This window comes from Drosophila grimshawi, unplaced genomic scaffold, assembly GCF_018153295.1.
Source record: "Drosophila grimshawi isolate 15287-2541.00 unplaced genomic scaffold, ASM1815329v1 contig_848, whole genome shotgun sequence".
Lineage (NCBI taxonomy): Eukaryota > Metazoa > Arthropoda > Insecta > Diptera > Drosophilidae > Drosophila > Drosophila grimshawi.
Genome location: NW_025063692.1, coordinates 20,098,682 through 20,110,102, shown reverse-complemented (window position 1 = coordinate 20,110,102; position 11,421 = coordinate 20,098,682). Strand labels below are relative to the sequence as shown.

The 11,421-nt window shown below is 45.1% G+C and overlaps 1 protein-coding gene across 1 annotated transcript; it reads right to left on the bottom strand.

The window, feature by feature from the left end:
- Window positions 1–7,279: 7,279 nt before the first annotated feature.
- LOC6564682 (pyruvate dehydrogenase phosphatase regulatory subunit, mitochondrial) lies at window positions 7,280–10,712 on the bottom strand. The gene is made up of 6 exons (XM_001991370.3): window positions 9,076–10,712; window positions 8,706–9,003; window positions 8,419–8,632; window positions 8,198–8,351; window positions 8,018–8,133; window positions 7,280–7,934 (listed from the first exon to the last, which is right to left on the bottom strand). Exons 1-6 carry the CDS (start codon window positions 10,634–10,636, stop codon window positions 7,479–7,481), a joined length of 2,799 nt encoding a protein of 932 aa, XP_001991406.1. The 5' UTR covers window positions 10,637–10,712; the 3' UTR covers window positions 7,280–7,478.
- Window positions 10,713–11,421: the final 709 nt, after the last annotated feature.

The following is an 11,421-nucleotide window of genomic DNA, read 5'->3' as shown; positions in this document are numbered from 1 at the left end:
GCCGGATGAGACGGGAAGGTTGGCTTAGATGAGGCGGGGTAAAACAGAAGCGTTGTGCTGGCCAAAGTCCATTCGGCTGCGGGTCCCCGGGGCGTCCTTTGAGCTTTGGACCGCACTACGAGCATATTTCACATGAATGATGGTGGGTGACAGGCCCAGCAAATCCCTGTTTAAATTTGCGCAACTTTTTAATCGATTGATTGCTGCCAGTTTAGTCTTTGTGCGGGATTAAAATCGCATACACGCCCTGCTTTTCTGCTTTACCATTGCTTTACCATTTCTGTTCTGTTCCTTAACCCACCAGGCCACGCCAGGCTGTCCAGTAATAGGGGGTCCCTGCTTCCACTTGCGGATAACATCAAATTGCAAATTGGCTTGGGCTTCGCCATGCTGCAAATTTCAACTTAAGATTTCAGTTCAAGATTTCTGTTCTAGTCTTAAATTGAATATTTTATCTCTAGGCGAACTAATAGTGTCTTTCAACTTTAAACTATCCTTGTTGCTTTTATACCCTTGCAGAGAGTATTACAATATTGTCGTGCCATGTCTAACAAAATTCACGGAGACGTCTCCTAATCCATAAAGCTTATATAATCTTGCTCAGCATGACGAGTAGGAGAGTCATTAAAGCTACCCATTTCTCCGAATATATATGTATATATATATATATATATATTCTTGAACAACCATGCCTTGTATATTTTTTGTGTATATGAACAGAGCTCGCTCAGCTTTGAAAAGCTTGCTTGAAGATATATATTTAGATATATGACTAAATATAAAATCAAATAGCGCAACTCAACATATTCGTTGATTCTATTGAAGATGACTGCTAGCCTCGACAACGAGGTGTACTCCTTCTGCTTCTTCTATGGACTTCAGCTCTGCAGGACTGCCTTTTTCCGAGGATGCGGATGCGCTGATGTGAGAGAGTCTTTGGTCTCTTGTGCAGCAGCAGCGTGTTCAGAGTGACTGACTTAGCCCAAGATTGGTCATCGCTCATGGATGATGGCATCTACAGTTACCACATTTGCCACCAACCAGAAGGTGCCCCCAAGGACGCGGTGCAGGGTTGACTCGCCTGCTCCATTCGACAGTTGATGCTGACCAAGAATATTAATAAATAATAAAGTATTACGATCAAGTGATTGGCTTTATGAAGAATATAATGAAGAATAGCAGATACTATTATTATGTCTCAAAAAAAAAAAAGATTCCAGGGAAGGAGCATAAGGATATAGAAGATACACATCGGATAAGACGGATCGAAAAGTGCTCTGATATAATATTTGCAGTTTGAAATGAAGCCAAAATGTGCTTATTCTGTTGAAGCAAAACACAAATCTTTTCATCAATTTGTGGCACTGTTGTCAGCAGCTGCCAGTGCAAATCTCGGAGGTAATTCTTTCGCTAACCCAGCTCGTTGTCGCTCCCCTCCCCCGCATTGCGACAATAGCTTGATGCCTGCTGCGTGTAATCTTAACCACAATCAAATGTTTAACAAAATGCCTCCGGCCTACTGCACAGCGGGTGCCCATCAGCAATAACAATAACAACAACAACAACAACAGCAACAACAGCAACAGCAACATAAGTGACAACACACACACACAAACACACACACACAGACAGAGACAGGGGCGACAGGTCACACCTTCTCTCTGTGGCAATGACTATGCAAATGTGCAGCGACGTCGACAGCATCATCCACGCATTTAGGTAATTTTGCATGCGAGGCAAAAGGACAACAATTTAATTTCCAAAAGCCATAAAAACGAAATACAAATTTTACAATTGTTTTGAGCAACAATTTTGTGTCGGCTGCGCCTGGCGGAGCGCAAAGTGACAGCCGTCGCTGCCAATGACAGTCAAACCCCTTACCCCCTTACCCCCCATACCCCACCCAATCTCCTGCACCCTGCGCATGCCAGTCAGCAGCAGCAGCAGCAGGCAGTGTCACCCCATGTCGCTGGCAGGAGCGACGGCGCATCCTGTTGACGCCTGCGACTGGCTGACTCGCTGTCTATGGGCAACGCGGCCCGTTGCTGTTGGCTTTCTATCTTGCTGGCTTTTTGGCTGCCAGCAACGCGTTTTATGATTTTTTTCTTGTTGAATTCTTTTTTTTTTTTTTGATTTTTCATTGAGCCAAAACCCATACACCCACCCACCCATCAACTCACCCTCCTCTCCCACCAACAGCTGCAACCCTCTCGCGCATAAATCACAGCAACAGCGACAAAACTCGTCGCATGCAAATCCTTCAGCCACAAAACATATATATATATATATATATATATATATATATTTGTATATATATAAAAGTAAGAGTGCTCTAGATGACAGAGCTCGACTAGGAGATACCCTGAACCCAGCTGCTTGCCAATCATAAATCTGAGATGAAAAAAACCAAGCGCACTCTTGTTGTACTTTTGTGTTTGTCTAGCTCGATTTGGGTCTTGATTGAGAATATATATAACTTGTGGGATCGGAGAAGCCTTCTGTTCTTCCGTCCTGGTTTGTTACATAGTTTTGTACAATTTCGTTAGCCCTTTTCACCTAATTTAATGGATTTCAGGGTATAAAAAACAACAAACAGACAATTTTGGAAGTAGCTTTAACTTTGTCGCCGCGTTACGTCTCTGAAAGGGATGGGGGGGGGGGGGAATGGGTGGGGCAACGAAAGAGTTTTGGGCAACACCCAACGAATCGAAATGCAATTTGCTTTGAGTGCACATAAAAGTCACAAAAGCAAATTTAGCTATAATATAGCGGGGAAAACGGGCTTAGGTATGGGGTTAGAGGTCTGAGCTTTTTCAGCTACGAGTTGGTCACTAAATGTTTGGCAATCAAAGGCTTAGCACAGCCGCAACGAACGTGCGTAATTTGGCAATTGTAATCCCGCCCCTGCCGCCAAACTAAGAAGACCCCGCACTAAGCTTAGATATCAGCCAGCCACAAAACTTGTCGGTATATTGACAGACAATCAACCACTTGAAAAAGCATATGGCTAAATCAAAGCCACAAGCCAAGTTATCACAGCTTTTCATTATGAGGCATTTAAGCAAACCCCAACCCCCTCCACCAAAGATTGAGAAACCCAAAATCCGAATTCGAATCCGAATCAGAAACCGAAGCGAACCGCGCACCCTTGCGGTCGCCTTCAGGGGTTGATAGCTAACGGACTTGATGCTTTTTTTCCTATTTTAAATACCCTGTTGCCATAATATAATCATGTGGTCGAACGGGTTGGACGTCGAACTATGGCCATATAATAATATAACACAAAACAAATACAACTGCGATTAAATGTATTAAAATATTTCTTACAATTTATGATGACAAATAGAGAAAATAATGCATTTATCCGAGCACTTTTACAGGATATTTATAGGATATATGTATGTTCGAGTCGGATACTCTCAGTTGGAATATTCTTATTGGTTTCAGTTTTGTTTTTTTTTTGTTTTTATGTTTTTTTTTTGTATTTCTTTGCTTGTCTCTCCTAAATTAAATTAGATGCTTAATATGCAGCGAACGTTTCATTTGTTTTGCGGCTAGAAAATCAACGTGGAAAATTAAGCAAACAAACAAGCGGCCAAACGGTAGCTGGAGACCGAATTGGGTTTCGGCTCTTGCTATTGCCTTCCATCGGGGGAATGTGGCAATTGAAATGGGCAATGGGCAATGGGCAATGGGCAACGGGCAACGGGCAATGGGCAATGGACACTGGAGATTGGTAGCAAATGCCCATGGCCAGCCAGCGGCTGTCTCTCAGTTAGAAACACGAATTGGACCCGCCCACAGCTTAACCTCTAATGAGGCGCATTACTTTTGTTTGGCCGCCGCAACGCATGAGGGAGAGCAGAGCAAGATGCTGCCGGGCCAAAGGCAGAGATTTGAAATCATTATCCCGTTGAAACTAATCTTATTTGTGTGCGGCTTTGTCTTATTCCACTCCAGTTTTTGGGGGTTTTTTTTTTTTTTTTTTTTTGTTTTTTGTTAATTTAATGTAAACATTCGATACTTTTCAGCTAGCTCACCAGCGGCAAATAAGTATATAAATAAATATTAACATTGTCTCTCGAGTTACATTGAATTCCAAATTATCTTGCTCGCAGCCCAAATTGTACATGTCTATTTGATATACGACATTCAATTTGCAATTGCAATCGAAAAATTGGAATTCCCATAAGGTACATGGCATGTGCATGGGAATCTTAATCTTTGCCCGTCCCGAAATCCAATCAATTTGCAATGTTGATTACTGGGAAGGTTGGTGAACATCCTCAAGTGATCCCATCGCTAAGCCCACCAGCAACTATTGCCAGTTATGACTTGAGCCTCACACCTCGGGCCTGGCTCCTTAATAGTCTTGGCACTTGGTAATGAGCATCTTTTATGGTGTTCCATCCACGACTTATGGTGGTAAGCTAGGATTCAGACACATTCATTAAAGCAACTGAGCTCCTTGCAGAAAGCTCAGCAACATTACCAGGTTAAGATAAATGATGTCGATAGCGATACAATTTCTGCATATTATTATATTAAGACAAGGTTTTACGGACTATAATTAATAAAATAAAATATATATATTAAAAAAAAAAGAGTGGGGAGTCTCCCCTGCTGTTGTACCATTTGCCAGTTGGTTGACACTCAGCAAGCCAATGGCCAGAAAGATGTTGAGCAAATGCCATGGTCAGTCAGACCTGTGAGCAATAACTAACTCGAACTTTTGTTTAGGTTGCATTTTGAAAGTCAGCAGCTGGCCGCAAATTGACCTTAGCCATAGTCCGTGCCCAGCTTGGTTGCTGGTTGGCCAGTCATATGCAAATTTGTTGATTGCTCCAGCTCCAGCTACAGTTCCAAAAGCAGCAGCCAGCTATGTTCGACTGGTCAACCACAAGACGAAATGCGGTAGAAAACCACACAATAAATGGGCATAAATTACAAAACATGATGAAGCACCCAATGGGAAGCGGACCCAAAGCCAGACCCAAAGCCAGACCCAAAGCCAGACCCAGACCCAGACCCAGACGCAGACTTGGTTAAGGATATGAGCTGTGATTGTGATGTGCGCAGTTGCAGAAATTGATAATTTTCTTGGACTTGCGACACTGAGTCGGACTCGGACTCGGACTCAGACTCAGACTCAGACTCGGACTGGGACTCAGTGACTGACTGACTGACTGTGTGGCGCCATCGAGTGCGGCGTTGCCACTTGAATTTTTGATTTAACAAAAGTCTCATTTGTAAAACGGTCAAAACTTTTGGCGAGCAACAGCCGCTGCTGCAGCACCAACTACCACAAAATTCAAATGCGACTTGCAACAAATCAAGCAACCAGCAAGTGAGCAACCTCTATGCGAGTGCAACCTCGACTTGCAGACAACCTGTAATCCAATTCCCCAAATTAGCCCACTGCTGATCGATCGAAAATACTTTTTTGATTAACATTGAGTTACATTTATGGTTGAAAATCTGGGTAAATAATTTGAGGAAACTTTTATTTGCTATGCTTTGTACAAATGTGAATAAATTGAAGATATATGTATATTACTTCATTATACCCATTTGATCGATTCTAAATAGATGCAGGGTATTAAAAAAGCATACTGGCTGGTGGGCGAGAGGGTGGCAAGGCAAAAATAGTAGGCTGCTGTTGCTGTTGCTGAAAACCGAAGCAGAGGCCGCAAACTTTTGCACAACAACTGGGCAACAATAATAATGTCACGTTTATCGTGTGCAGCTAATTACTAACAAAAAGATAGTTTGTAATCCTACACAGAGCCCCCAGTTATCCAGCCAGCTAGCCAGTCAGGCAGAGTCGGGCTGAGTCGGGCAGAGTCAGGCAGTTGGCCGCGCCGAAAGATCCAGCCGAGCGTGTCCAAAAGTGCCCCTAGGACAACCAAACAACCAAATAACAACAAAAACAACAACAATGATAATGTTGTTGTTGTTGTTGCTGTTGTTGATGAGGACCAGTAGCTGTTTGTCCGTTTTGTTTGTTTGTTTCTTGTTGTTGGTTAGTTTTGCTAAACTTCTTGGCCCAATACATGTGCACAAATCTTTGGCAACGAGTTTGCTGCGCATTAGCACACGCCTGAATTTCTTGGCTAAACCCAACAATAACAACAACAACAACAACAGCAACAACAACTGCCAACTAAGTTAATGCAAATTTAGCCACACCCACTCGAAGAAGGGCGGCCGAAAAGTTTTTGCATATTGGCCAACAGCTGCGCCGGCTAATAGTTGCAGCACCCGAACCCCAACCCTCCAACCCTCCAACCCACAGCCACCGTTAGAAGTTGCTATTGTTGCCAGCTTGTTGGCCAAGTTTGTAGTTTTGGCCAATGCAAAGTTGTACAGCGCAAGCCGCATTAGGCGCATTACACTTGCCACAGCCTGTGGCCATTACACCCAACCAAAATGTTAGTCACCTTTCCTTCTTTTTTTTTATAAACTGTTCATTTATTTGTATATAAATATATATATATAGATAGATATATATAGATATATATATATATATATATATATATAGATATATATATATATATATATGTATATATATATATATGTATGTACGGTAGCAAATATATAAAGTTCAACGATAGTACACAAAAAATGCGTATAAATATGTTAGATGTATTATGCATGGATATATATATATATATATATATATGTGATGTGTCTTAAATGATTGCCCAGCACTGGGTAAGAGTAACAAATCTAATTCATATAAGGCATGGAGTTCTTCGATGATTATGAATCTGGCAAGAACCGATTTGGATTATTCCTCGAGCAATCAATTTAGTAGGCACAACAAGAAAATGTGCGCTTAATTCTGGCGATTAGTGTTCATATTAACAAAGTGCTGAGCTTGAGGAACATTTTGAAATCCAAAACGATTTTCAAATATATATATATTTGTTATTTGTTTTGTTAATTGCAGTATTTTCTTAGCCAGGAACTGTGGTAAATTTTGAAAGTGTAACCAAAATTGTTTTGGCAGCGCTTGAACAACAATTTGATTGAACTTTAATATATATTATATACCATATAATTGACACGACAAAACCAAATACATCCAACAATAATAAATATATCGACAACTAATATCGGAGAAACACTCGATCAGAGCAGTATTTATGAGCAACAAAAAAATAACATAATCGCATCTCTCATTCGAACAGACTCTCGTCTGCTCGCTCATTCGCTCACTCGCCGATCTTTATATATATATATATATATATAAATGTATATATATACACATTTATAGATATATATATATATATTTCTATATAGTGTTATAGGACTAATATCGCTTTGCAATTGAGACTCGAGAAAAGGTCGAGCGAACGAACCGAATCGAAAGAAAACGCAACGAAATCAACTCAAATCAAATCAAATCTAAGGGAAACAGCGCAATGACGAACATTTTCGGTTGGCTGTGGGGCGACGGATGGGTTGGGTTGGGTTCACTGGCGCGTCATCGTCAGATTTGAGTTGAACGAGAGCAGATCTGCCTGGTCGGGTTTGTCGCGCGTCGCATGGTAGGCCGCGCGTTCGCGATCCGGGAACTTGGTGGGCAGGTTGGGCGAGTGCAGGTTAACCTTGGCCTCGAACCGCACGCCGGCCACCTCCACCTCGTAGTGCCCGGACAGCACGTACTCGTTGCTCACGGCCAGCTCGTGGCCCTGCTCATCAATGTTGCGCACAAATCCCAAGCAGACCTGCTTCTCGAACGTATATCCATATCCGGTTGTTGTCGTCATGCCCACATAAACGCCATCCCGATAGATGGGCTCTCCGCCCCAACACCACGTGTCCACCTCATGATCATGATCGTTGAGCAACAACTGCACATACATCCGCTTCACGCCCTCCTCTCGCTGCATCAGAAGCGCTTTACGTCCAATAAAGTCAATCGGTTTCTGCAAACGATTAAGACCCAAAGGCCCAAAAAGGATTAGCTTCTGCTGCGGATCGCAACAATAACAACAAAATCGTCGCTTACATTGAGTTTAACCCGCCAACTGCGTCCGCACTCCATCGGCGTGGTGAACGTGTCCAAATCCTGACCCCAGAACGCATAGAACTTCTCAATGCGCAACGCCCTTGTTGCATAGTAACCTGTCCATAAGCCGGATTATGTGAATCACGTGGCACGCGGAAGAGAACGGACGACGAGACTCACCTGCATGCTGTATTTGAAACTTCTGACCAGCCTGATGCAGTCGCGAATAGACATGCAGCGCATACTCATTGGGTATATACATAACATAGCCCAGTTCGCCGGTGTGCGTGATGTTTAGCACACGGATGCCATCGGCCAGGCCCACATCGAGTTCCTGTTGAACGGAGGATTACTATAATCGAAGCACTGCAAGGGAATCTTCGCCACTGTGGCTCGCTCACCTTGTACGTAAAGAAGGGAAAGCTCTGCGGTGTTAGATCTGTGTCTGTCAGCTCCGAGAGTAAAATTCGCGAATAGGGGCCCAGTATACAAATGGCAGTGTACATGGAGGTCACATCAGCCACATTGACCTTGGCGCGCAGATGATCCGGCGTCTGTTTGTGTATCCAGCTCATCGAGCGCGTCTGCTGTATGGTTGGCGCAATCATCATATAGCTGCAAAGCAAAATACCCCAATATAGATTAGATCATCTACTGCTACTCCTCCTCGTCGTCGTCGCTCACTCACTGTCGATCCGATAGACGTGCCAGGGAGCAGTCGTTCTCATAGCCACCGTTGTGATTCTGCATACCGGTGTGGATAATTGAGCCAACGGCGACATCCACATCGTTGGAGCAGAGATACTGCAACAGGTCGACAACCTCGTTGCCCTTCGACCACAAATCGTACTTGGTAAAGGAACTGTAGTCGGCAATCCCGATGCGTTCGCGACAGGCACGATACTCGGTGGCCACATGATCGAACCACGGCGGCTTGCCAAACGTGCGCGTCTGTGAGATGCGAAAGCGCGGCAATCCAAACTCATCTGTGGACGGTGATTAGCGGATTAGTTGAAATGTTATCAAAAGGTTTCTGCTTATTAGATAAAAATGCGCACCTTGCTTATCATTTGGATCAAAGTAGTTGGGTCTTTCGTAGCCCATCGACTGGCCGAAGACGGCGCCCGCTTCCTGCAGCTGCGGATAGATGGGCGACATGCGCAGATTGCGACCGGTTTGGAACTCCTCGAATGGATAGTTGATCTCAAAGTGTTTGCCGGGTGCCTCCTTGCAGCGATCGCGCAGAAATTTGCGATTGTTGTGCAGACCGAGGAAACGACTGATGTCCAGGATGTGCAGATCCAGATACGTTGAGCCTTTCGTGATGAGATCGGTGAGTACGCGACCGATGCCACCAGAGGCGGACACGCCCATCGTCTTGTTGCCGGCGGCCACATAATAGTTTTGTATCTCTGGCGCCTCGCCCAATATCCACTTGCAGTCCGGGGAGAACACTTGCAGCGAATTGGTTAGCCGGTCCAGCGATGCCTCACGGAACGATGGCACACGCTGCAGCAGCTCATCGAGCAGCTCGTGAAAGTGATCCCAGTCGGGCGGATATTGTCGCGCCTCCTGCGACAGCGGTATGACGCCGTCCTCGTAGACCATCTTCGCCTCACGCTCATAGCCACCAGCCAGGATGTGGCCCTCGCACTCCCGAAAGAAGATGCGTCCGTCAAAGTCGCGCACAAACGGCGTATTCGGATCCAGGTTGGCAATCGGCTTCGTATGCAGATAATGATGCTCGACAGCCTTGAGTGGCACTTTAACCACCGGCTTGGACAGTGTGCCCACCTCGCGCGCCCAGAAGCCGGTGCAGTTCACAAAGTACTCGCAGTTAACGTCGCCGGCGGTGGTGTCAACGCGCGACACCTTGCCACCGGCGCTGTGTATCTTCTTGACGGCACAGTGTTGCACAATGCGCACGCCAAGTCGGCGTGCCTCCTCGAGGAATGCGTTGCAGACGAGGTGCGGATCACAGACACCATCCTCGGGTATCCAGAGGCCACCCTCGATGCCGTCCACCGAGAGCAGCGAACAGTGCTGCTGGCACTGTTCCGGCGTGAGGATCTCACAGTTCATGCCCCAGGCCACTGCCAGTGATTTCATGCGATGAAAGGAGGTCATGCGATCAAAGGAGCGTGCCAGATTCAGGCTACCCACTGGCCGCCAGCCGGTGGGCAATCCCCGTTCCGTCAGCTGCTTAATTAGATCAATTGAGTACTCCGCCAGCTTCAGTTCGGTGTAGCTGGGCTCGAAGCGACCGGCCAGGCCGCAGGCGCTCCACGGTAGCTCGCCGCCAACGCCATCCTGTTCAATTAGCAGCGTCTCGCCGCCCCAGCCATGCAGGCCCAGATGGTAGGCGACAGAGGCGCCCGTAATGCCGCCGCCACAGATGACCACACGAGCCTGTCCCGGCAGCTGTCCGGCCAGCTGCCCATTCAGATCGTCGGCATGATGCGGCTGAAATTTGCGTTTACTCAACACCTGCTCGTCGGATGGACTTGTCGCTCCGCTCAGCAGGCGGCGACCCAGTTGCTGGATAAATATTGGATTAGCGTTAGCTCCGCTGCTGGCGGCATGTTGGCAACATGCAACGCCACGGAGTAACTTGTGCATCGTTCTTTGTTATTGCTACTGTTATATTGATCTTGTTATTATTGTCTCGTGCCGCACGTATTGAACTAAGCGGAGGCAGCTACCGATAACATATCGTCGCGCCACCACAAACAGCTGCTACGAGGGCTGCAGCAGCATTCGACATTGCATTGACATCGATATACTCACTGCATGGTCTTTTGTCGAACAGAAATTTGCAGATAGCTTTTTGTGGATGACTAATCCAAATTAGGATGGGCGCCATCTGTCGATTTCGATTACGAACAACGCTATCTGTCCTTATTAGCGTCATCTACCGAGTACGAGAGAGCGCTGGCAACGCCACTTATCGGGCGACTACAGAGACGACAATGCAGAGCAGAACGAAGAAGAAGAAGTGTTATTTACCACAAAGTCCAATTCGAAGAAGGCGAATGAAAAATAGGCTGCGGAAATTTCACCCAACAAAGATATTCGGGAAGATAAATGTAGAATGCAAAGGTAGAATAAATGGTCCAAGATCGTACCCCTGAAGTCACAACTTATTTCCAATAATAATAACAGAAATCTACTGCTACAAAAGTTATACTTCTGAATTAAGATTGACATACAGTGTCTCACAGTTCAACTGGAACAGCGCCTAGCAAAAAATTTAAAGTGCTAAACATAAAAGCAAACGCGAAATGTTTAAATGCCAATTTGTTTTATGTTATATCACGTTTGAAAAGGAAACTTTAGTTTTTATTAAAATATTAATTAATTAACTAAAATTAGTCAAAACTTAAAACATATCCAAAATACATGTC